This window comes from Bradysia coprophila, unplaced genomic scaffold (assembly GCF_014529535.1).
Source record: "Bradysia coprophila strain Holo2 unplaced genomic scaffold, BU_Bcop_v1 contig_538, whole genome shotgun sequence".
NCBI classification, from domain to species: Eukaryota; Metazoa; Arthropoda; class Insecta; order Diptera; family Sciaridae; genus Bradysia; species Bradysia coprophila.
In genome coordinates, this window is record NW_023503785.1 from 1,059,008 (window position 1) to 1,086,260 (window position 27,253).

The 27,253-nt window shown below is 36.6% G+C and overlaps 1 protein-coding gene and 1 long non-coding RNA gene across 4 annotated transcripts in view; one reads left to right on the plus strand and one right to left on the minus strand.

The window, feature by feature from the left end:
• Positions 1-27,253, minus strand: part of LOC119083046 — a 113,625-nt gene that overhangs the window by 8,680 nt on the left and 77,692 nt on the right. For all 3 annotated transcript variants that reach the window (XM_037192668.1, XM_037192667.1, XM_037192670.1), the window contains 4 exons: positions 22,325-22,443; positions 20,822-20,962; positions 14,185-14,326; positions 2,165-2,314 (listed from right to left, as the gene is read on the minus strand). In XM_037192668.1, the coding sequence (XP_037048563.1) occupies positions 2,165-2,314; positions 14,185-14,326; positions 20,822-20,962; positions 22,325-22,443 (552 nt within the window). The remainder of the gene's footprint in view (positions 1-2,164; positions 2,315-14,184; positions 14,327-20,821; positions 20,963-22,324; positions 22,444-27,253) is intronic.
• LOC119083052 lies at positions 507-26,807 on the plus strand. The gene is made up of 3 exons (XR_005088791.1): positions 507-518; positions 15,537-15,548; positions 26,682-26,807. It is a non-coding gene; the product is annotated as an uncharacterized LOC119083052 (long non-coding RNA).

Below are 27,253 nucleotides of genomic sequence, written 5' to 3' on the forward strand. Positions count from 1 at the left end.
AAAATTACCGACCCATAAGCCTATTGTCAACACTCTACAAGTTGTTTATGAAAATCATTACGAAGAGGAACACTAACAAGTTCGACTTCTACCAACCTGTTGAACAAGCTGCCTTCAGATCTGGTTTCAGCACAAACGACCATTTGCAGGTGATGAGAACGCTTATTGAGAAGTGTCGTGAATACAACATCGACATAGTCTTGCTATTCATAGACTTCGAAAAAGCTTTCGATTCAGTGGAAACATGGTCGATATTGGACGCATTAGACGAATGTAGAGTAGACTCAAGGTACTCCAACACAATTCGATATGTGTACAAAAATGCTACTTCATGTATAAAACTTCATAAGAGCACGGAGAAATTCAGAATTGGCCGAGGTGTAAGGCAGGGTGACACCATTTCACCGAAATTATTCACGGCGATTCTGCAGAGTATTTTTAGGAAGTTAAACTGGAGTAAAATGGGATTAAAGATAAATGGAGAGTACCTGAGCAATCTCCGCTTCGCTGATGACATTGTACCGATAGCAGCGAATCTAGGTCAGGCTCAGCTTATGCTACAACAGTTAAGTGAAGAGGCGAGCAAAGTTGGCCTCAAGATGAACTTATCGAAAACAAAAGTCATGACCAACATCGGGGACGATAGAGAAATCAAAATTGGTGACACTGTCATTGAACGAGTCGACAGCTATGTATATCTAGGACATAAACTGAAGTTAGGTCTGGACAACCAAACTGCAGAAATAAGACGTAGGATTGGTCTTGCATGGGCAGCGTTCGGAAAACTCAGACTAATTTTCAAAAGCAAAATGAATAATAGTCTGAAACGCAAAGTTTTCGACACTTGTGTCCTTCCAGTGCTCACTTATGGAGCGGAAACGTTAACTTTAACAAAAGCATCCGAAGATAAATTGAGAGTGACACAAAGAGCCATGGAACGGAGTATGCTTGGAATAACACTCAGAGACAGAATGACGAATCAATGGATTCGACAACAAACCAGGGTCGTTGATGTCATGGAAAGAATAGCATCTCTGAAATGGAGCTGGGCGGGACATATTGCAAGAAGGACAGACGAACGTTGGACCAAAAAGATCATGAACTGGCGACCATATAAAAGACGAGCTATAGGTAGACCACCAGAGAGATGGACAAACGGAATTAAGAATATTGCAGGTACAAACTGGCAGCAAATGGCAATGGATCGTACGAAATGGAAAGAAGTTGGAGAGGCCTACATCCAGCAGTGGATAGAAACAGGCTGAAAAAGAAGAAGAAGAAGTGGGGTGTTTCAGGCGTTCCATATATCACGCATACGGACATGGTGATAAAAAAAGTTTCAAATTTGGGTTCCTAAAAAAACTTCGTAGATTTTTGTGTTACTTGAGAGGTACTTCATACGCGCTACGTGCAATTTTCAAGATGAATATGAATACTTTCATTAAAATTAAACGTGCCGCGCTTGGGCTTGGAGGTCAATAATGTCAAGTACCCAATAGGGTTACGGAAGCATTATGGAAACGGACGTATAAGGGCTATAAATGTATTAGGGTCACGGACGTATTAGGGCTACGGACACACTAATGTCAGGTACGAAATAGTCAGTCGCAGCAAACGTTACAACTGTTCTGACGGCTTGTTTATGGTTCATTTGCTATCATAACACTCTTTTCGTTGCTATTTTTTACCACTAGCCCATAAATATTGTACATCACCCGTAGTTATGAGCATGCAAACAGTCAGATGTTTATTTCCTGCTAAATTGTTGTTTCAACTAGTCAAAAAACAATCAAAGTGCAATGCTCTGTAAAAAGTCGACTTTTTTATACTTTAACCGGTAACAAATTCCTTTCTTTCTTTCTTCCTTCTTTGATGATGATAGCAGATACCGGAGCGCCACAATGTCTGGTAAATTATTCACAATAAAAAATAATGGAACGCAATTTTTCATATTCACCCCAAAGAGAGTGGAACAAACAAACGTAAAACTTAAATATCAACAGCCCTTTAGCAACTATACATTTTATCGTTCGTTGGAACAAAGAGTAAGAGGAGAAAAAAAATGTTCAAGCCATTCCTTAACTCATTTCGAAGCCCATAATTTATTATTGCACAAGCAAACGAACGAACCGAACTAAAAAAAAATTCTTTTCATTTTACTTACCACTGAATTTCGAACGCCCGCAATTTGACTAAGTCCAAAACGGGGACTAATTAATAATACCCTCTCAACGCCATCCCTTTGGTTCGTACTGAAACATTTCGCTCCATAGCTGGGTAGTCCCGATATTATATCTAAGTAGTGGATTTTTGCCTGAAAACAAAAGGGATAATAAATTTATTCTTTTTTTTGTGTGTGTGTGCACCGTTTCTCGTTTTATATGGTCATGGACAGAGAGAGAGAAAGAGAGGAAAAGACAGCAAGAAAAAAATAGGCGCTTCGGTTTCTATTATTGTATAATATTCGAGCGCGAGAAAACAAAAACATATTGTGACATGACGCTTTATTTAAATAGAATGTAAAATAATCCAAGCAATTATTTATCTTTGGATGGGCATTATACAACAGTTATATGAATGTAAAAATTGTGTTTTTATTCGCGTCTGTTGGATTCAATTTTCAATCCATTGAAATGGAATTTTATTTATGTTTCGTTTCTATACACTAATCGGGGGGAGGAGAAGGAGGTGGAGATGCAATTTTAATAGACTTTTTAGTAACTGTAAATTGCTGGAAAATATTTCCCTTTTGTACGAAATTTAATCAAACAAAAGGAAAAAATAATAATTTAGTCGATGCTCCATTGCTCCATTATAAATGTTTTTCAATTTTATTACACTTCTACCTACGATATAGAATGTAAAATTGTACTCTGTGCACTTCCATTACACGGTTAATAAAATTAATTTCAAAACTAAAGGGTTAATGAATTACTTCAAAGTGGAAGCGAAGAGAGTAGAGTACTAGAGTATGTAGTGAGTGACCTCTTGTCACACGCAGGGCCTTTTTTATTACCAGTAAATTTACCGTTTCGTCAGACTCAATTTTTGAAACAAGCTCACTACGATATTATTGAGTTATAGCTCATTCGATTCGTCGTTCAATTCTAGCAAACACATAAATTTCATTTTTTTATCGAATAAAATCCACTTTGGGTGTAATGTGTCTAATTGTCAGAGTGTGGTCAAAGCATTTTTTTTAGCACCTTGGGGAAGGAGCAACCCAAAAAGTTGAAACTTTGTAGGATTGTTGGCCTATCCACAGCCGACAATTTGAGCCCACTCTGACGTCCGCACTCACCACCCATGGCCAGCAGTCAGTCAAAATATGCCGAACTTTCAAATAGTGCTGTATCTCTGCGACATTATTGTTCTGATGGATTGACCTCTAGTTGTGGTAGCTGACCTCAGCCGCCATCACATACCAAAATATTTCCTCAGAAGTTTTATGTTGACGGAATTTAGGATGGAAATGTGGACCTTGAGTTAGGGCCCTAGAAGTTAAAGGCTACTTGGCCCTAAATGTATTTTGCATATAACTTGAGTAAATTTCATCCGTTTTTCGTTTTTTTTTTATTTGGAGGGTAATCGAAGCCCGAGTAGATTGTGGCGAAAAATGTTTCAAATTCATAAGTGGCAGATGTTGAGGAAGGAAAATTTTAAAAAATGTAAAATATATTGCTTTAAAGAATGGAATTCAAACGGAAGAAAGCCGAGTCATTTGCCACTTATGACGCAATTTGTTTTGTTATAATTTTCTTTCTAAATTTTTTCAGGTAAGATTTTTGTTGATAAAACTTTCACGTGCTTTTCCCATCAGCTGCCATTTGTGACGCATATCTTTTTGCGTGTCGACTCTGTTAGCGTCACCTACACCGAAATCAGTTCTTTTGTAAGTGGATAACAGGACTTGCGTCACACGTCCACTGTTTTGGGCGATATCAGCTCTTTTGTAAGTTGTGATTTTTTAGAATTTAGTCGCAGATAATAGACAATCATATTGTGCAGTTTGAACGAAAATATTCTTCTTAGAAAACTGTGTAACTTTCTCTTTGATCTGAACCTTCCAGCTTTCATTTAACGAAAATGGAAAATTTGACGAAATTCAATAATTTGACGAAAATCGAAAATTAAAAATTTGACAAAATCGAAAATTTGACATACTTAAAACGCTTATAGCTCCCAAATAAGCGACCTTTTAAGGAAACCATGAAACACATGTCGACTAGAATGTGAAACTCAATAACTTTGTCTTTTAAACGAACTTTCTATCTGCCATTTTTCCTGAGTTATGGTTGATATAGCTCGCACTTAAAACGCTCATAGCTCCCAAGTGGGAGATTTTTGGTAAAAACACTGAAACACGTGTCGGCTGAAATCTGAAACCAGGCCCGGACTGGCCCTATAGGCATTCGGGCGATGCCCGAAGGGCTTTTTAATTTATGTATGGAAATAGAGCAACGCATGGCTTTTAATACATTTTCTTCATACAACGCCCGAAGGGCTTTTCCGAGCCAGTCCGGTCCTGTCTGAAACTCTATAAATTTGTCTTTTAAACGAAATTTCTAAATGTCATATTTTCTAAGTTATAGGTACCTTTCTTAACACGCTCATAGCTCCGAAATTATAAGTTTCTTAGACATACACTGAAAATTTCAGCCAAATCCACCGGTAAATTTAAAAGTTTCGTTGTAACACATGGACAAAGGTTGGTAAAATTCATCAATTTCAAAATGTATCAAAATCCATTTCTTCATACAAATTTCCAAGTTTTGAAATTTAATATCTCGGCCAATACTTAACCTTATGAGGCGTGTGATAGCTCGTTGAACTCGTATGGACGCCTAGATTACGAATAAAATTTGGGGTAGTAGGAGCAAAGGGGGGAAGGTCAAAGAGTTCGAGTTTCTCAGTCCTACGGAAAAAACATTTTTGTCACATTTTTCAGTGTGAACGGACTTGCGTCACGACCCTTTACTAACGAGGGGCCATGATGGAATGCTCCAAATGCTCCCACTGTTCTGATGGCTCGTTTTCATGTATTGTGTAGAATGAATTGCAGTAAAGTTCAATATTCACGACCACCACAAGTTAGTCACGATTAAGTATGGAAGATCGTATTTTAATCCCACGGAAATTTTTTGTCCGTAAGAACGGTTCGAAATAAACTCCAACGGTATTAAGAGGACAATGTCTCAGTGTGAAGATTCTCGGCTAATATGCTATAGGACCTGGGTTCTTATTTCAGACAAGAGAATACGTCAAACAAAAACTTAATTTTAATCGTTTGAAATGTAATTCCTGGGGGATTAAACCTTAATTCCAAAGACGAGTCGGTTGCGTACTATTAATTTGTATAATGTTTAAATCCTTACTAAAACAAAATGTATTGGATGCGGCATGAACAAGGTAAATTTCATGCCACCAACACGTCACAGTCTGTCGGCTCCAGCACATTAATTGTCGCTTCAAAAAGGTCAGCCTCCAAATTGTGAATGGACCAATTTAGATGTTTCTTGGTGTGGTAAAACGTATAATATACACACAGTGTGGTGGGCCTGTTTGTGCTCAACGTTCAACAACGCTACTGATACAATACCTTATTGCGGTAAAATTGCATTTCTCTTTTAGCAATTCGAATATTGAATTTCCAGTACGCTTTGTACACACGCCTTTCCAGTTCATTATTTACCAAATGCGAGTTCATTCCATGCTATTTAACCGTATCTAGATAAACGGATATGTCTATTACGACGTTCAGACAGAAAATGTTTCACGTAAACATGGAAAACGAATGACTTTTTGGTCTTGTCGTACTGTTAAGCTAAAAAGTGGATGGAAACAATCCATTTTATCGAGATGACGAAAAAGATTTTAATATTCATATTTAGACAGAAGAGGAGAAATCAAAAACGGTTGATCTCTGTAGAACACAATTCTCGAAAATTTAAGTTTTAATTCAAAAATATTTTGAATTAAAGTCGAGTTGTTTCGGGTTTTGAATTTGTGTCTTGGCATTTATGTTATTCATGCAGTAAGTGTGCCTAAAATTTGAATTTTAAGTCAACGATTCGATGAAAAAGTGAACCGAAAAATACATTTTTATGCTTCCTACTGCGGGACGAAAGAAAAAAAAGTAAACCCACGGGCCGAAAGTGACAGATATGTTAGCCCACGCAACGAAAGCTTCGCTTTCGCCCCTTTGGCTTACATTTTTCTGTCACTTTCGGCCCTTGGGCTTACATTTTTCAACTTTCGTCCCCAGTAGGCAGCATATAAAACTTAATACGTAACTCTTTCGACCTCCTTAATCGATACTTAAATAACTATTGTATGCTTGCTAAGAGGACCGAAAGTAAAGCTGTCAATTGACATTTCTTTACGTTCGGTCCTCTTAGCAAGCATACAATGGTTATTTGTGTACCTGTTTTAGACGATTGATTTTAGGCGATTTCGCGGATTGTAGGCCGAACGAAGTGAGGCTTACAAGCGAAAGTGCCTTAAATCAACCGTCCCAAACAGGTGCACATGTAAGTTTTCATGCAGAGGGCCGGAAACCCGAGAAAATTCAAAAAATTGCCCTCATTTTCGGCCCACAAGCATGAAAAACTTAATACGTAACTCTTTCGGCCTACTCAATCGATACGTAAATAACTATTCAACGATTCATTGAATGAAAATGACGCTATGTTAGAAAGACCTCCGTACTTTCCATTTTGAATTTCGACCGCACTTACGGCGTGAATTGATTCTTGAGCGTTGTAAAGTTTTAATTATTTGCAGAGACTATTTTAGTTCATTTTCTTAAACTGCCCCGATCAAGGTAAATATAGGAAATGTGTTCATGAAATAATCATGAAATATCGGAAAATGTGATTGTCAAAAAGAGTCCCTGGCTCTTTGAGTTACCTAGCCAAACTGTGATATTCAAAGCACCACAGTCGCCTTTAAGAGCAATGGACCCTTTGCAAATTTGCAGCCTACATTTAGACGGAACACTGACAATAAAAATTGACAATAAAAATTCGTCAACATGCGTCCAGTTTGTATGAAATGGCTGGCAGACAGCTTCACTTCTGCCTTACTTCGGATATGTATATTCCAACGTCTGACATGTATATCGTACATGTTCGACGTATAAACATACGAGTGACACGAATAGTCACGAGCAGTATGTATGATTATACGTCGGACATGTAACGCAATTTTCTAACGGCCTATTGAGGGGAGAAAGTAGGGCAACACAAGGCGCGCATAAAAAATCCATTCCGACGATTTTCATCATGTTTTCGAGGAAGGACTCTAAAAACACATTTTCAACTTATGGAACGTTGCTTCCTTATCTCGTTCCCATTCCCATCATATGTAACTGGATCGATGGTAATAATTAGTTAGCACATACGAACGACTATCCTCTTGGAGTAACTTCCAAGTAAAACTTTTACAAATCCAAGCTGCAAGTGTCACATACAGTTATGCCATAGGCCTGTAAAGTGGACACAAGCACTTGCGACAGATTTCCAACAAAGGTTTTTTTTAGTGATGGAATTAATTGATATTTCTGAGACGACATTCCTATTAAGCGGCTTTCAACATGTAAAAGTACAAATTATATTTATGACATGATAAAACGAGCCGCACCAATTTTGTGCAAATGTTGTTATAGGTTGGTATGTCTGTCTCTATCCTTTTTGGGATATTGTGGTTTAAGTAAGCCTATCCTTGCGATTAAACTGTTTACATTAAAGAGTCTATGAATTTGTTGCAAAAGCTGAAAAATTATGCAAAAACTTTTGTTTTCGAATAACTTTCACAGTTCGGATGGCACCCCTTAATTATTGCTGTTTCGGGAACCAAAGCCGAAAAAGGGAACGTCAAACAATATAAATATTATCATAAAAAAGGAAGAAAACGGTCGATAAACCAAACTTTTTCGGTGAGTATAATCGAATGAGATGTCGAGTAATTCAGTGCGGTCTGCAGAATTAGGATCTCGGAGAATATAATATCCCAATCCCACCCAACACTTCATTAAAAAGAAATGGTTTTGTGTACATCAACAGCATTTTATTATAAATGCGGAAGATGAATGTTGTGAGAAGAGAGTATTAAATAGCATCGAATTAGTCAAATAATGATGGTGTTAGAAGTTGGAAAGATTTAAAATTTCAAGTAGAAAAGTCTGTCCATCATCATTAGAAAAGTTTTGAATTGAATTTATTGTAGCGAGGGAGATGAATCTCGTGATTTCGGATTTCTTTTGGTTGATTTCTAATTTCAGTTTTTCGTTCGTTGACAAACAACACAAACAGGAACAGAATATTTTCACCCACTTACACATCGTTAATGGCAGTGACTATTCCATATTTTTTTGAATTTTGTCATCCCAACAAAATCTCCACGAGAAAAGTGTGACGCAGTCTTTGAGGTACAATTTCTAAAATGAATGATATCGCTAGAGTTGATGCTTTCAGCTTCGTTACGCAAAAATTAAATTTTAAACCCAATTAGTTCAAACGAGCTGGCTTAGTTTTACTCATCATCTGCCAAATAATTTTTACCAAAAAAATGTTTGACTTCGCTTCGTTGATGATATTGTACCGATAGCAGCGAATCTAGGTCAGGCTCAGCTTATGCTACAACAGTTAAGTGAAGAGGCAAGCAAAGTTGGCCTCAAGATGAACTTATCGAAAACAAAAGTCATGACCAACATCGGGGACGATAGAGAGATCAAAATTGGTGACACTGTCATTGAACGAGTCGACAGCTACGTATATCTAGGACATAAACTGAAGTTAGGTCTGGACAACCAAACTGCAGAAATAAGACGTAGAATTGGTCTTGAATGGGCAGCGTTCGGAAAACTCAGACTCATTTTCAAAAGCAAAATGAATAATAGTCTGAGACGCAAAGTTTTCGACACTTGTGTCCTTACAGTGCTCACTTATGGAGCGGAAACGTTAACTTTAACGAAAGCATCCGAAGATAAATTGAGAGTGACACAAAGAGCCATGGAACGGAGTATGCTTGGAATAACACTCAGAGACAGAATGACGAATCAATGGATTCGACAACAAACCAGGGTGGTTGGTGTCATGGAAAGAATAGCATCTCTGAAATGGAGCTGGGCGGGACATATTTCAAGAAGGACAGACGAACGTTGGACCAAAAAGATCATGAACTGGCGACCATATAAAAGACGAGCTATAGGTAGACCACCAGAGAGATGGACAAACGGAATTAAGAATATTGCAGGTACAAACTGGCAGCAAATGGCAATGGATCGTACGAAATGGAAAGAAGTTGGAGAGGCCTACATCCAGCAGTGGATAGAAACAGGCTGAAAAAGAAGAACAAAAATTTTACCGAAAAAATCTGCGTCGCAAAGTGGCAGATGTTCAGGAACAGACCTACGAGAAAATTTATCTGCCAAATTTGTATTATCTGTACTTAATTTGACGATATTAGAAAATTTGACGAAAATCGAAAATTTGACGAAAATAGAAAATTTGACGAAATTGGAAAATTTGACGAAATTGGAAAATTTGACGAAAATCGAAAATTTGAGGAAATCGGAAAATTTGACGAAATTGGAAAATTTGACGAAAATCGAAAATTTGACAAAAATCGAAAATTTGACGAAAATCGAAAATTTGACGAAATTGGAAAATTTGACGAAAATCGAAAATTTGAGGAAATTGGAAAATTTAACGAAAATCGAAAATTTGACGAAATTGGAAAATTTGACGAAAATCGAAAATTTGACGAAATTCGAAACGAAAATCAGCTACACCGAAAGTAAACAAATTTTTCCAGCTGCCCAACATACCCTAAAAGTGTCCAAATTTTTACAGCTGCCCAACAAACCATGAAAGTGACCAAATTTTTCCAGCTGAGTTTTGATATTCGACTAAATTACAACCAACTTCACAACAATCATAACAACACTATCATCACAGCACTATCAACACAAAATGGCTGTACATGAGAGAAATTATTCGGAAAATTAATTAATTAATTCCACAAAATTCAGATTTTTCCAGATAATGATGAATGAAACTTAAGTTCTAATGGCCTGACTAGCTATCTTTCCGAGATAGCCCGTCGATAGATAGACAGATAGATAGAAACATACAGAGTAATTTGAAAGATTTTGATTGTTTGGAAAAAGTCAATTTGGTATATTTTGTATGAAAAGTGACCAAATTCAAAACTATATATCTCCGGTAATTTTAAGCCTACATGGTGAAGATTTTTTTTAATCGGACACACCATTTTTGTTTGCCGACGTTTATGGTGCTATTGATAGGGAATTTCAAGGTGATCATTTCGTAGAAGAAGTTTTTTTTTAGAACGACCTCTCCAGCTTGGAGCGACTCTCAGAAAATTTGAATATTTCAAAATCACGACCTTTTCAAAACATTGTACCCCGGAATTGACCGACTCGGTCGGTTTTGATTTACTGGTAGTTTGTAGAGAATTGACGGACGTTTCTTTTAAAAATATCGTCGGATCGAAAGGTTGTAGCTGTGAGTCAGGGTGAGACATCAAAGTCCAAATTTAATGTTTTGTCAATGAGCACCCTAACCGATTTTTCATTTTATTGCCTTAAAATGAAGGCTAGCACATCCCATTTAACATATCAGAAAATTGGGAGGGGGTTTTTCAATTTTTTCAACAAATCTTAAAAAACTTTCTTTTGGGTGCCCATATTCCTGAGATTTTTTTGAGGAAATGTATGGAAAGTTTGACTAAAAATGAAATTAATTGTTACGTATTGGTTGACGCTGGTCTGTCAAACAATTATATGCATTTAAAAGAACTTTAACATTTTTACTTTGTGAATAGTGGACAACTTTCATAGATTTTGTCACCATCGGGAAGCTTTCTGGCCATCTCTGGTCCATCCACTGCTGGCTATAGCTTCAGTTGCCACTATATATGATAGCCTGAGACCGCACGATATCAAATATGTGGATAAGTCGACCTACTCGAAAGATTTTTGAGGCAGTTTTTTATTTCCAATTTTAACCGAAATAAAGTTACGAATTATGTCAAATAAGGTGGTTGTGGACTCATTTAATGAAGTTTACACGCAAGGTGGTACATTCTGATATTTCTTGACAAAGTTCAGGTCTGTAGACATACAGATCATTGAGTACTTCTGAGTCACCGAATGACTACTGATAGTGTAAAGAAATATCAGAATGTACCACCTAGAGTGTAAACTTCATTAAATGAGTCCACAACCACCTTATTTGACATAATTCGTAACTTTATTTCGGTTAAAATTGGAAATAAAAAACTGCCTAGTTGCCGCGTCTCAAAAAATTTCTTCGTTCTCTTTTTGGAAGTTAGACTGCGTCAAGTCCTCCGCTGTCGCTCCGGACATGATATTTTGCTAGATTTTCCCAAGAAATATTGTCGGAAAATTTAGGAAAAGATGGGAAAGTGTTTTACCAAAAATGTTTTACCACAAATTTGTTTGGAGTCTCTGATTAATACTTTTAGGGTGACGGTGGTATAACGAAATGTCACGGTTCTAACAAATTTAAGTCAAGATTGACCCTTTTTGCGTGACGGAGGGAGTCGATTGTCAAAAATTCCATAAAAAGGCGTGACATAATATGTGAACACCCCTTAGTGAGAAAATACAGATCTAGAGAAGTTATAAGTTTTAAATTTTATTGTGGGAGCGATGTTTGTGGCCAGAGCGTAGCGAGAGACCAGAGAAAATGAAATTTCCTACTTTTCTCTCCGGTTCACACATAATTTTTCACAAAAAAAGCATCCGAAGTTTGAGCTGAGCCGAAAATATGAAGAAATTTGAGAAATATATTATCGAAAAACAGACTCTGTCGGTAATACATAGTATACCACATGTATCTTCGTAAATCTGTTACTTGTATGAGTGATAAGTTGTCATCAACTCCAGCTCAAGATTAGTGGCCAAATCTAGGTTTTCAAATCCAAATTACAGCACTGCTTCTAGCATTAACATAGAAAATATTCCGTGGCTGATAAAATCACTGTAGGCACTGCGTTTCTTTGGTAACGATAAATGACTTGTTTTCGTTGTACGAGTTAAAACATACAATACAAGCAATCCCAAGCGTTATCTCGTATCACTACAGCCTCCAAATTTGACACTTGTCAAATCAGTGGTCATTTTAGAAGCAGTGCTGTGGCCTCATACGTGAAAAGCCGTGATAGACATTTAAGAAATGTGAAATTACTGAAGCATGAGGAGTATACTGATCTGCGGATTTGCTTGCAAGAGATTCGTACCGCTGACGAAATTTTCACTCTCATACCTCTCGACTCTTCTAATGCTTCTTAATGAGTCAATTTTTATTACAGTACCCTATTGTCCTATGTGCACAAAAAGCTTGCATCAGTTATTAAATGCAAACGTCGACAAAATGGCTATTGCAACAAAAATAACATTACATTATCAGATGTGTATGGTACCTGATTTTACAAAATTGTGTCGACAAATGGATCCATTTTTGTGAAACAGAAATAAAATTTCCGAAAATGGTTTTTTGTATGCTCGCAATACAAAGCAACAACAACAACAACAAATGTATGTACATAAACAATTAATAGGGGTGGTCGATTATGCGGAGCGCCAAAGACACCGGCCCATAAAAAATTCTAGTGGTACAAAGACGTCGAAAAACTACGTTTCAGACTATGGTATGGAGCAATTTCGAGCTGTTACATGTGGATACTGACGAGTCGGTACAGGTCAATTATCCATTCGATATCCTTTTGTCATGATGAACAGTTGCATAGAGAGACGAGAATTGTTAATCATTTTCAGGCGAACCGTAGATGAAGAAAGATTTGAATAAAGTTTGATTCGTTTCGGTTGAAAAATCAGATGTTTTATTGAGCTACGGTCTTGTCTGATCCTATATGGGAGCTCAACCAGTCTTGTCTGATCCTATATGGGGGCTCAACCAGTTTTCTCTGATCCTATACTACATTGTTCATTGCATTTGCTGAATATGGAACGTTTTTATCTACGTTCAAAAACTCATTAATCGCCTGGAAAGTGATTACGGCATCAATTTTCTTTGTTCTATTCCATAACAAGTATACCGCTAGAGTACGATTCACTGTTTCACTGAGAGATGTCGCTGCAACAAAGCCATTGTCAAAAGAAAAATAATTAATCCTTTACTCGACGGATTTCAGTTTTTCAATCCGACCTGCGTTGTCACGGAGAAAAGGGTTTGAAAAAACGAATGATTTTCGCTTCATCGTTCGATTGAAAAACGGTTTACTGTTCCAGAATCCTGAGGTCATGTGCTAGACGATGGCATTTTATTTGACAAAAATTCTGATTCTGTTTTCAATTTTCTCTGAAAAGTCGAATTTTTATATTTTTTCGTTTTATTATGATAGGTTGGACTGTATAGTAGACGGAACAAAAAACTGAATGAAAATTTTGTAAACATTTTTCTTGGGGGTCAGAATACTACTCGAAAATTTTCAGCCTTCATTTTTCGCAACATAAAGTTGTTCCAGAACTGTTTGAACTGAAAAGTTGCTTTTCGGCGTCTGTGAACACCATTAGAATTTTTGTTGGACCTGTCTCGTTCGTGCTCCGCAGAATCGACAATCCCTATATTACACATTCTCTATCAGCAACATTTTTGATTTCCATCTTTTTTTTTGGATTCCAATTTTTCCCATTTTGTCGTTTCGACATTCCTTTTTCCATGTGCACACTGAACACATAGGGATGATACAGAGAGTCAAAATTAAATAGAAAATTTTGCCTGAAGCGCACATCCATTTCAATTCTGTTATTATGTATATACGAGAAAACCGCAAAATAACTTTGGGTTCAATCCACACATCGTTTAATGAAAAATCAATCAAAATAATATTAACTTTTGTGTGCTCGATGTACCTATAGATCTATGTATATGTGCGACGGTACACATTGGATAGCGAAAAATGAAAATAAAATAAAAATCGAAAACAATTTCCTAGTCGTTCCTGTGAGTATTGTGTGCACAAAAACAATTTTACCGAATGAATCCGAAAATAAATAATGTGGCAAAACACACCGGTAATTGGTGAGTCTGATACGTAATTTTATATAAAGAAGACCAAAACATGAATGGCGATGTAAAAATTTGGTTTGTTTGTGAGTGTGTGTCTAAGTACCTGTAATTGGGTTAGCATTTTTGATGATCCGGTCATTTGGGAATTCAGCTTTAGGAAATGCGCCATTAGTCGTCTCAGTTCTTTCCGTTTCATTCCATCGATTAATGATGCGGGTACGAAACGTTCTAAGCCGAACTCACGTCTGAAAAAGAAAATTGATTTTCGATTTATTTAACTGTTGATAATGAAGAAGGAATAAAATTGTAATTTAAATGTTAGAAAGCCAAGCAAAACGATTTTCATACAGCCAAAAAAGACGATGCGTTCGCGTGGTATGGGTCAGTAAGCACAGGTACAAGAATATCCGACAACTTTTTGTTTTTTTTTTAATTTTTGCTTTGTTTACTTGACAGCTCTCCCTCTAACTTTCTTTATATCTGTCTCTATCTTTCTCTCTATCTCGTTCTCTCTCTTTCTCTCTCTCTCCTTCTATCACGGCTCACACACGGAGTACTTTTTGTTGAGTGGAGACCATACGACAGGTTAGGATAGCATAAGATGGACAGGAAAGCTGATGCTATTCAAGCGCCCACAATTGACATGTTGTACATTACTCATATTTTCGAGAAATTTTACATTTGTGAATTGTAAATCGTATGATTCATCTATTAGAACATAGGTGTCGCTACTAGTTGACTTTTTAGAATCACGATTGTGAATTACGTATATGACGTACAAAAACTGTGTTCAGCATTTTTGGAGTTTGGAGTTGAGTTTGGAGTTTTTGGAGTTAGAGACCTATTACGGTCGATGGAGCTGAATAGCGTTAACTAACAGCAGAAAGTAATCCTTTACTATGTCAAACCCGTACCATATAGGACATGGGTCCATCGCTCTACCGATTGAGCTACCTGGAGTGAAGGCCATACTAAAAGTTCAGACTTTAAAGCAGAACGTGAGCAGTCTTTTTTTTCGCTTGTCAATACAGAACATGTATGGATTTGAATTTGAGTTGTTGATTTTGCGAAGTGACTTTTTATTCCCTTGACTGAAAGTCAGGGTCTTACACCAGAAAATACCGAAATATGTGGGTGACAAAAAAGTTCACTATGATTGAAAATGTATGAAATGGTATGAAAAACGTTAAATGTGGGTGACAAAAAATCGTTGAAGGCACGATAACTTGAGTAATTCTCAAGCAATTTGGATGAATCTTTTTTTTAAATATGTGGAATTAAAATCTCGAGGCTAAGTTCGAAGATGAGCAATGTGGGACGAAGGATCTGGAAGCTATCCAGGAAAAACAGGATTTTACACTGTTGATTATAGCCTCAATCGAAAAAGATTACTTTGATGAAATTTGATTTGGTTGCGTAGTGTGTGTAAATCGTATAAGTATGTTCTCGATAGAGTTTATTTAATAAGTGGAAAGAACAATTCCATCAGTCGATGTCCAGCTTTGAACCGGTAAACATCTCCTGCTAGCCAATTATCAAATTTGATAGTCAACTTGATAGTTGACTATCAAATTTGATAGTTGACTATCAAATTTGATAGTTGACTATCAAATTTGATAGTTGACTAGCAACTTGATAGTTGACTATCAAATTTGATAGTTGACTATCAACTTGATAGTTGACTATCAAATTTGATAGTTGACTATCAAATTTGATAGCTGACTCTCACGAGTCGTAATAATTTTATGGGATATTATATTCGACCAATAGAAAAATTCAATTTTACCGATAAAAATAATAAAATACCTATAGAAATGTGGTACATGTCGCTGGCACCTCTTCAGTAAATCAGTAAAAAGTAAAAAAAAATTGTCTTTCGTTCACTCTTTGTCGATTTTGGAAATATAAAGCAAAGGCGGGTCGTTCCTAGCGAATTCATCCTTTTACAAAATGTAACGAGAAGGCGTTTTGTTCGTTCCAAGGGAATTCATCCTTCTACAAAATGTAATGAGAAGGTGTTCTGTTCGTTCCTAGGGAATTCATCCTTTTACAAAATGTAACTTAAAGACGTTTTGTCGTTTTCTGAATCGACAAAAGTGAAGAAACGAAAAAAAAAAATTAAATAATTTATCGGTCGTTTATTACCATCCACATTTTATTCACGAGTGACGGTTTTGTAAAATACCGGGGACTTCCTTTTTGTACAAAACTGTAAGAGAAGAACATCTATCGGTTTTTTTTTTAATTTTTACCAAAGTGAAAGAGTCTTCTCATCGTTCCACATTTGTAAAACTTCGCATCTACTCTGATTAAATATGACAAAATGGCAATCAAACAGAATAATAGATAGCTCATACGAGTGGGAAGTTTGCGGCCAGAGCGAAGCGAGGGCCGTAATTCACACGAGTCGCATTTTATTTACGATTTGTGGTTGATTGAAAATCTTGCTGCAAATTTACAAGAAAAATGAGAACTCAAAGATCATTCGATCTTCGAAGGTTTATTTGAAAAACTTTTTCTGTCAAATTTCGTTGTAATGTTTACAGTAATCGATATATTAAATGTAGGCATTTGTATCAGTGATGCTTCGGAAGTTCAACAATGAAATTGGTCAAAAATATATTGAAAAAAATTGTCAGTCAAGGGACTTGACCCGCCCAAAAGGTGGGACCTAGTATAATAGTATAAAATACAATATTTGTTTACGACACACTATTTGTGGCCTTGCAACAGTTTATTTTTCCTTGTACAAAATGATCTTTTGGTTGGGTTTGGTTAGACTATTTTCCCCCTGGTACGAAAAGTGTATTTTAGACTATTTGCACCCATGAGTAAATAGTCAGTGCAACGCTCACTGACAAAAAAGTTTTCAGATTATTACCTGTGACAGATAGTCTTTCCCCAGGTAATGTAATTTCTCATACAAAAACAGCATTGTGACAGTTAATGTGATTTTTATATGAAAAATTATATTACCTGGAGACAGAACTGTCAACGTTTTTCTCAGTGGTTTTTGCTCCCGTTCTTTTTGAACTATTTTGAATTCCAACAATTCGATGTTTTCGATGGATGATTTTTCGCGTTTTCTTATGCCTTATCTATGTTATCATGTCTTTCCCAAAATTATTACATAATGTGTGTGTGTTATATGTCAAATGTAACAGCTGAAGATCAAGAGTGATCCTATGCGCCACATTCCTATCTTACTACATAACATCCTTTTTTAATCGAGTTACGTTCTTTTCCATTCTATTAGAAGTCTTCATTAACGAACAAAGAGCTGTCTGTCGGAGTTTTCCATTTCTTCTTTTCAAGTTAATTTGGTCTGTCTAAGGTAAAGCACAATAGAGCTATCGCCGCCGGCACCCATCAGTGTGCTAAAAATGCTGCGAATTTAATTCAATTTGGATCTGAACAATTTAGTGCAAAATTCACATTCTTTTAATAAAAACTTTCACGTCTCGTCTTTTGTTCCGTTTAACGAAAAACAAGGATTCCAAATATGAAATAACGTAAACACAACAACAACAACAATGTTGCAAACAGCCGAGAAAACCGTTCTGGAGCAACTGACAATTCAAGCATTTTATTATTTCGAATGTGGTGTATACAACAATCCACTTCTGCATTTGCCTGAAAGAACATTTACCAGGATTTAGGATTTTTTTTGCTAACAATGCAAGTAAATGGCAAGCAAATAAATTTTGTAACTTTTTAACTTGTCGTTACAAAATATATAGGAGAAAATGTGTTGGTGGTTGTTTGGGGTTTTTTGTTGTGTGGCGAAGTCGAACACAATACCGACATTTTTTACGTAGAAGAAAACAACATGGCAATTTATGACAACAAAAATTAGTTTACTCTATCGCCCAAAAACCACTTACAGTGGAAATGTGACGCAAGTTCCTTTACCCACTGACGAAAGAACTGATATCGGTGGGGCGACGCTTACAGCTTCGACAATCAAAAAGAAATGCGTCACAAATATCAGATGATGGGGATGGTGTAAACAACTGATTCAGAAAATTGGTCTCTGAACAGGAAATCCCCACCGACATCAGTTCTTTTTTAAGTGGAAAAAGAGACTCACGTCACACTTCCACTGTAATCGTTTCAATCGAATCTACATTAAAATATAGCGCTTTGCAGACCCGTACGATGGTACGATTGCATCCACCTCCTAAACTCAACTGAAAGAAATTGCGCCCAAACGAGCGACATTTGCAAAAAAAAACCCTGAAACGTTTGTGTCGAATCTAAAACTCTGTAAATTTCTCTTTGAACCGATCTACCTATGTCTTATATTTTCTGAATGACGTATCGACTAGAATCTAAGTCTCCAAAATTTGTCTTTGAACCGAACTGTACATCTGCTGTACTTTCCGAGGTATAGATCGATTGTGAGCTATCACAATTAAAAGGCGATTTTTGGGAAAAACCATTAGACAAGTGTCGACTGAAATCTGAAACTCTATAAATTTGTCTTTTAAACGAACTTTCTATTTGCCATATCTCCTCAGAGTTATGGGTCACATAGCTCCAAAATTATTGACTTTTATGAAATTTTCTTCTTATTATTAAAATTTCGTCCTTGGCATACTCTGAAAATTTCAGCTAAATCCACCTAGTAATTTAAAAGTATCACCATAACAAAGTAACAAACTGACAATTTCAAAGCGCATAAAAATCCATTTATTCAATCAAATGTTCAAAGTTTGCAATTTAATATATTGGCCAAATCTTAACCAATTTTGACGTGTGATATTTCGTTGAACTTGTATGGACGCCCAGATTAAGAATAAAATACTTTCAGTGTAGGATCCCTTTGAAAGAGAGAGCTCCCCACCCCAGTCCTACGAAAATTTCAAATTTTTTAGTGGGTTGGAACTTGCGTCACGGCGCTTACTACCGCACCGGGGCGCCATGATTCAGTTGATGCAATTCAATTGAATAACTTTAATACGAAAAATGCTGTGTGGCGCATTTAAGCCACGGAGTTCATAAAATCGTTGTCATTCTCGAAATAAGGAGTCACCCGAAAGAGAATAAATCTTATTAGAGCCATATATCGATATATCGTTCACTTTTACATATCAAGCGTTTGCTTGACCACTACCTAAGTCCTGGAACCAATATACCATTTAGAGGTTAAGGAATGGACATCATCTTGTCATTTCCAATCGATGCTAAAAACTTCTTGTTCATCACGATTGGAAATTACATCAACAAAATAGGAAATTTTTACTTCACCTAGCTAAAAACCTCCATACCTACAATAACCCAGGAAACACTACACAATCAGGGGCGCCGACTTCTAGGTGGCAATGGGTGCGCGAGCACCCGACAAACGAATCTGTTGGGTGCGAAGCACCCGACAAGGGAAGGCTACACTTATTTTCGATTCAAATCTTTTGCAGCTCAAATAATTAATAATTTCACTATCAAATGTTTCCATACTATCCACGCAATTAGTGCTATCTGTTTTGTCAGATTGAGCCGATTGTGCTCTTTGTCAGTTTTCTAATTTCCAATTTATTTTTTGTTGAGATTTACGAACAGATAACTAATTGCTTTGATTGGAGTTACGTTCTACGAGTCAAAAATCATTCTATTCGGTCTTAGCTTATCGATATTAACTTTTTTTGGATTATGTTTTTTTAATCGGCGAAATCGTTGTTCGATGCAACAAATTGTTTCGTTGTCTTGTGACCAGAAAACGACTCATTACCTTGTAAAAATGGAAGGAAGACAACAAAATACCGCACTGTCTTGCAGCGAAGTTTTTTGTTTCGAAGTGTGGGATGAATTCATCGCATTCGGCTCTAAATACAAACTTCACACACACCTCAAATGTCCCAGCGAGACAGTAATATACTATTTTCACACGAAAAAAACAAACCAAAAAACCAAATTTTATTGGACTGCGCAAATATTGGGAATGCGTAGAAATTTTCATCTCGGCAAGGCTTCAAATCTCAAAATTTTTAAGTTTTGATAAGGAGTGCCGTCAGAGGAAGTGGACGTCATTATTTATCAACCCATAGTGACTCAGTTAAAAAAAGTTAGAAAAATAAAAATTAAATACAATTTTTTACAATGGGCTCATAGCTTTAGTTTTTTTTCTTCGTAAATTCGTTTGAAGTTGGTGTTATTTGAAGGCAATAGAGTAGATCTTGTCTTGCAAAGTATGTTACGCAGAGAACCGTTTCGAAAGTTATAGACTTTCCTGAATATGTTGTCTGAAGACGTTAGAATTATTTCAAGATCGCTCAACCGATGAAGCAAAAATTGAGGACGTATTTAGTTTAAATATTATACGCCTATGAAAGGTTTCCAGGAATATGATAGATTTTACGACTTTCTCCAATTTCAAAAGTTGCCCGAAACGATAATTTTGTATCTTTGATTTCATAATGATGAAATAAAAACTCTTGTGTTTAACAACTTGGGGTCTAGACTAATCAATTTCAGTAAGAATAAAACTATGATCTGAGTCAAAGGTTTGAGCACCCAACAACTCAAACGAAAGTCGGCGCCTCTGTACACAATTCACTTTAATAACAATGCCAGTGGCTGGGTCATTTTGAATTCTTTTACGATAAAAATCGAGTTCAAATATTGCAAAATGGAAAGCTCGAACGGTTACAGAGCGATTTGTTATTATTAAGTTGAAAGACTGAGGTTACTGGTTGGCAGAAAGAACACAATAGCGTTCATTGATTTTATTATATTATACTCACTCTACGGTTTTGACCGTCAATTTTGCCGGCGATATATTGTTAGCCAATGAATGCTGATGAATATGTAAAGCAGCCAATCGCAATGCAACGTCTGCTTGTAGCTCGGGTGAAAAGCGCTCCTGTGTTACATCGTTACACGATCTACAATGTGAAAAAGAGATTAATGAATTATTATGGTGGATGTACGTGGAACGGTAGAGTGGTCGGATCAACATTGAAATCAAGTTTTTTTTTTTGAAAAAAAGGATAATTCATTTCGCTGGTATGTTAGCTTTCAGACGAAATGAAGGTGATTGTGATATAGTTATTTTCCCACAGCCGGACGCGAGTTCTGGAATCGAATTCGCTGAAATACTCTACGAAGTCCAAATAGTTCAACACTAGTAAGGAAAAGTTAGGAAATTAGGAAAAATCCGTAAAAAAATAATTTGTGCAAAAATGCCAAATTTTAAAAATCCCAGGGTGGCCCTATATTATCGTGTCAATTAAAAACCAAAAACTCGAAATTCTAGAAACCCGGTTCTAGAACTCAGAGTTTTACCAGACTGTTTTAGTTTTCTTCTCACCAAATACAATTATGGAGATCGTCAGAGGTCAGTTCTTATGTGTCGGGCACTCTTCACATCTGAAATTGATACCTACATCTTTCCAGTTCTAGAACCTTGAGATTCGACAGACTTCCATCCGCCGTTTTGCTCTATTTCATGAAAAACCGTCATAATTGAGATCGTCAAAGGTCAGTTCCTATGTGTTGAGCACTCTTTGCCTCACAAATTGATACCTACATCTTCCAATTTGTCTTTGGAACGACAAAACAGCTCAAGGTACACCGGGCAGATTTCGAAAGAGTTTACTTATACCTTTCCAAATCACTTTTATTCATTAAAATTTACTTAGAATTGGCCATGTTTTTAGTCCACAAAGTTGAGGGATTTTCTGTGAAATTTTTGGGGAAACCACCGATACCAACGCCATTTGGGCTCATACAAAAAAAGTTGTTTCACAAAATATCGGTATTGTATCACCCTCTGACACAAGCAGCTGGACTAATAAGTCAACTTAAAAGTTAGAAATTATAAGCTAACCGTCCACAACTTCTTGTATTTGCAATTTTTAATTTGACTTATTTGTACGTCATATGCGCAAACTGTCTATTGTGGTACCATACTAACTAGTGCCTTTTGTTTAGTACTTTACATTTTCTGCAATACAAACAGAGTGAGATATACAATAGGCTTCCACTAAACGTAAGGCGGTTCTGTGAGGTCAGAGTCACCCCACCATTCCGCTTATATTTATTGTCTGTTATTAAGCTTGAAGGTTTAAAAAGCTTATAAACGGAACAACGAAATCACAATGGCATAGTCCCTGGAATTTTGATATATATTTATACGAACGAACCGTATTTGTTCCAAAGATACCAGTGAAATGGATCACATTTCAGTTTTATGAGTCTAGTTTACAGTCGGAAGTCTATTCATATTATGTGGAAATGGAACTTACTGCATAAATAAATAATCCAGTGCATTCAAATCCTTTTGTGCCAGTTGAGCTGATGAAACCGGTACAAATGTCACGCGAAACAGACAACGTAGCTTGTGTGCACCTGGACGAGCAGCTATCTGTGAACAAGCATAATGTTTAATTAAATCTCTCGTTTTCATTCCAGATATACTCCATTTTCTTGTTAGTTAATTATTTAGAATGGGAACAACTTTTCTGTCCTTTTTTGTATTTTTATTTTTATTTGGATTACGTTTCGTCTTTTTATTCTGTCTGTTTCTCCTGGCTGTGCAATTCAAATCCTGTATATGTATGGTATGTTTTACTGGCTTTAATTAATGATGCCGTTTGAAATATTCATGAAAAGTTTAGGTGATTTTAGGTTTTATCTTTGGGTTCTATTTGGGTTCGGTTGACAAATTCTGTTTTAAAAAAAATATTTTTGTTTGGTGTATCCGCGTATACCGTGATTACATACCAAACGGTTGAAACACAAACGACTGAGTTGAATGTTTTAATTTCGAATAATGAAATTTCGTGGAAATTTAATATTCAAATTTATGCGATGGGCTTACTGTACGACTAGAATATAATCCAGTTGAGCATTCGAACGTTTGCTGTTTTTTTTAATAACTAGGCCCCATCTTTTGGATGGGTCAGATCCCTTGACTGACTGACTAATTTTCTCAAGAAGATTTTTGTAATCCGAGCAAAAAAAATCACTCTAAAAGTTATATAAAAGTACAAGGGTATGCGTTTGCTACTAGTTTAGCTTAGAGATTCTTATTCCCTTTACTTAAATACCACAGATTCTCAATCCACATAAAAAACTTCGTTCATATCACGTACTTCAAAATGGCTCATACGTATTTTCAGTACTTAAGAGGCATCGATGCTTTGCTGAAAAGTATACATTTGGGTGATTTTTAAATACTGTCTTTTGATGATATCTTTCCACCAGAATCATTTTTCAAGTATGTACGACTGCAATAACGACCACGAATTGTTAGCTACATAAAACAGATTAGGTTGTAGCAATACTCTCTCTAGCAACCAAACTCTCAATTCTCTGTGTCAAATTCACACCTTATTTCTTTCTTCTTCTTCTTCTTCTTCTTTTTCAGCCGTTTTCTATCCACTGCTGGATGTAGGCCTCTCCAACTTCTTTCCATTTCGTACGATTTTACAAACACTATTCTACAACGGAAGAAACCGAAGATAGACCAATAATAAGAAACGTGGGATCGGATGATATGCCCGACATAACTGTTGATGAAGTCAAGGCCGCAGTAGCCGAGATGAAAAACAAAAAGTCTCCAGGAGAAGATGGTGTTCCAGTGGAAGCCATTAAACTAGGTGGAGACTCCTTATTAAAGGCAATCACGGCTTTGTTTAATCAATGTCTCCAATGGGAAGAAGTACCAGAAGCTTGGGAAAATGCGGTAATTACATTGCTGCATAAAAAAGGAGACATAACAAAGCTGGAAAATTACCGACCCATAAGCCTATTGTCAACACTCTACAAGTTGTTTATGAAAATCATTACGAAGAGGAACACTAACAAGTTCGACTTCTACCAACCTGTTGAACAAGCTGCTTTCAGATCTGGTTTCAGCACAAACGACCATTTGCAAGTGATGAGAACGCTTATTGAGAAGTGTCGTGAATACAACATCGACATAGTCTTGCTATTCATAGACTTCGAAAAAGCTTTCGATTCAGTGGAAACATGGTCGATATTGGACGCATTAGACGAATGTAGAGTAGACTCAAGGTACTCCAACACAATTCGATATGTGTACAAAAATGCTACTTCATGTATAAAACTTCATAAGAGCACGGAGAAATTCAGAATTGGCCGAGGTGTAAGGCAGGGTGACACCATTTCACCGAAATTATTCACGGCGATTCTGCAGAGTGTTTTTAGGAAGTTAAACTGGAGTAAAATGGGAATAAAGATAAATGGAGAGTACCTGAGCAATCTCCGCTTCGCTGATGACATTGTACCGATAGCAGCGAATCTAGGTCAGGCTCAGCTTATGCTACAACAGTTAAGTGAAGAGGCAAACAAAGTTGGCCTCAAGATGAACTTATCGAAAACAAAAGTCATGACCAACATCGGGGACGATAGAGAAATCAAAATTGGTGACACTGTCATTGAACGAGTCGACAGCTACGTATATCTAGGACATAAGCTGAAGTTAGGTCTGGACAACCAAACTGCAGAAATAAGACGTAGGATTGGTCTTGCATGGGCAGCGTTCGGAAAACTCAGACTAATTTTCAAAAGCAAAATTAATAATAGTCTGAAACGCAAAGTTTTCGACACTTGTGTCCTTCCAGTGCTCACTTATGGAGCGGAAACGTTAACTTTAACAAAAGCATCCGAAGATAAATTGAGAGTGACACAAAGAGCCATGGAACGGAGTATGCTCGGAATAACACTCAGAGACAGAATGACGAATCAATGGATTCGACAACAAACCAGGGTCGTTGATGTCATGGAAAGAATAGCATCTCTGAAATGGAGCTGGGCGGGACATATTGCAAGAAGGACAGACGAACGTTGGACCAAAAAGATCATGAACTGGCGACCATATAAAAGACGAGCTATAGGTAGACCACCAGAGAGATGGACAAACGGAATTAAGAATATTGCAGGTACAAACTGGCAGCAAATGGCAATGGATCGTACGAAATGGAAAGAAGTTGGAGAGGCCTACATCCAGCAGTGGATAGAAACAGGCTGAAAAAGAAGAAGAAGAAGATTCTACATTTTGACTAACTACGCTGTAATTTACATGTAAAGGCTACTTGATTCTTTTACCACCTTAATAAAAGTAGTTTGTTTGCTAGATAGGGTATTGGTTGTAGCAGTTTGACCAACCATGAGAAAACTAAGCAGTTTATGAAAATTTCGTTACACACTGCTCACTTTTTTAGAGCTGGTAAAGTTTTTTTTTATAAAAACATGGAAGAATGAGACCATGTTTTGACACCTTTTATTGGTATGCTATAGTACAATGGTAACTTATATGTTAATTTATTACTATTGATGACAATTTTTCCAACTGCCTCTCTGTGAGAGACACCCAGCCGAACGTGTGCGAGTTTTTCCATTAGATCGATTAATACTACAATTTTAGCTAACCACCGATGCCTCTTAAGTTTTATTGTCTGCTAACAGACCCTGGAAAGGGGCGAATTTCTCGCTTACCTCTTAAATAAAAATGGAACTCCTGTGATTACGGCCCTCGCTTCGCTCTGGCCGCAAAGGTCACACTCGTCCAAACTTTAATTTTTTTCTTATCGATACCAAGATATTACACAAAAATTGTTTTGGAATAAATCTTAGAATATTATTCCAGTATTAACGAACTTAACCCAAAAATTTCTTTTTTAGTATTTATAATTTTCTTTTGTGGAAAACCATTAAGAATTACTCAACTTAAACACGATATTATCACGGGACGACACAAAAATTCTTTTGGGAATATCACTCAGATCCCCCGACCGTTATGTTATAGCCCATCTTTGAACTTATCCTCGGGAATGGAATTCCCCGTCTAATAAAAAAAGTTTTTGAAATCCGTTGAGGATTGCGTGAAGTTATAGTGTTATCTAGGAACGAGACAAAAATTGTTTATCTGGATAGTTGTATCGCTGGCTTTTGAAGCAATAATTGTCTCAATTTTGTTTTGCAAAGAAAACGGCATTGGTTAAGCATGTGGTTGACACTGGTCCGAATCACCACGAATTTGATTTCATTCGAAAAGAAATCTTGAAGAAAGTAAGGAAGAAAGGCGCTCTGAAGCTAATCAAATCATTTTACACGGCAATCAAACGGTCAATTTCAAATCCGATGCAGCACACATCAGCCCGGTTTTCTACAACATCATTAAATTGAATTCAAAACCTGCCACGATAAACCCTCCGTTACAACCTTCGTATGGAACAAGTGGAATGGCAAATGCAACAGATGTTTTGGCGGTGGACACTGGTGGTGTCAACAATAACAATCGAAATCGCAACACAAAAAGAAGATACAATTTAAGGAACAGAAATTAAGTTTAAACGATTTACTGCTGTGATATTCGATACGTAATTAATTGTAAGTTTCAGAAGAGCTTTCTTCTAATGTTAAAAGTGGAACACTCGGTTCATAATTTTATTGTTTTAGCCTTGAAAATGGTCTTGAAAGAGACCGAATGCATGGAACAACAATAACACCAAGTCAGTGAACTCTGTGTTTTCATTTGGCTAGATGCAAGCAAAACAAAATTGAGACAAAAAATTGTTTTGTGAATATCTCTAAGATCACCCGTCCGTTATGACCTATCTTCGAACTTAACCTCAGCAATTTATAGTCTGGTGCGAGTTGTCCTTTCGCTCATATTGAATGTAAAAAGCGATTTTATGGTTGATTATCGTATGTGGGTCGGCCACGAACTCAAATCGCAATGTTGCCAAGCTGGAATCGACCTGGTTTGGGACAGGGAGCTGCCGTCAGCTAAAACTTCTTTCGGCTCTATAAAATTGAATTTTGATTCGAATTGAGTGGGAAAAAAATCTTGTGTTCCTTGAACCTTTCTGCATACGAGAAAAATAAAAGTGCTTGAAAAAGTATTCAGGTAGCGCTGTAATTCAAGATGGCGCCCATCAATACAAAAAAATGTGTAAATCTGGAAAATTCGGTAAATGCTTTTTTAAAGTAATTAATGTTTTTTATTTTTAACATAAAACTGACACCATTCGGAATAATTTCGCCCATGGAACCATATCAAAAATATTTCATTTTATATTTTTAAATAAATTTACAAAAATCAAAATTTCATAGAGCGAAAAGAAGTGTCGGCCCGCTAGACCAAACCAGGAAGATCCCAGCTTGGCAACATCGCGATTTGAGTTACTGGTCGATCCATCTACGAT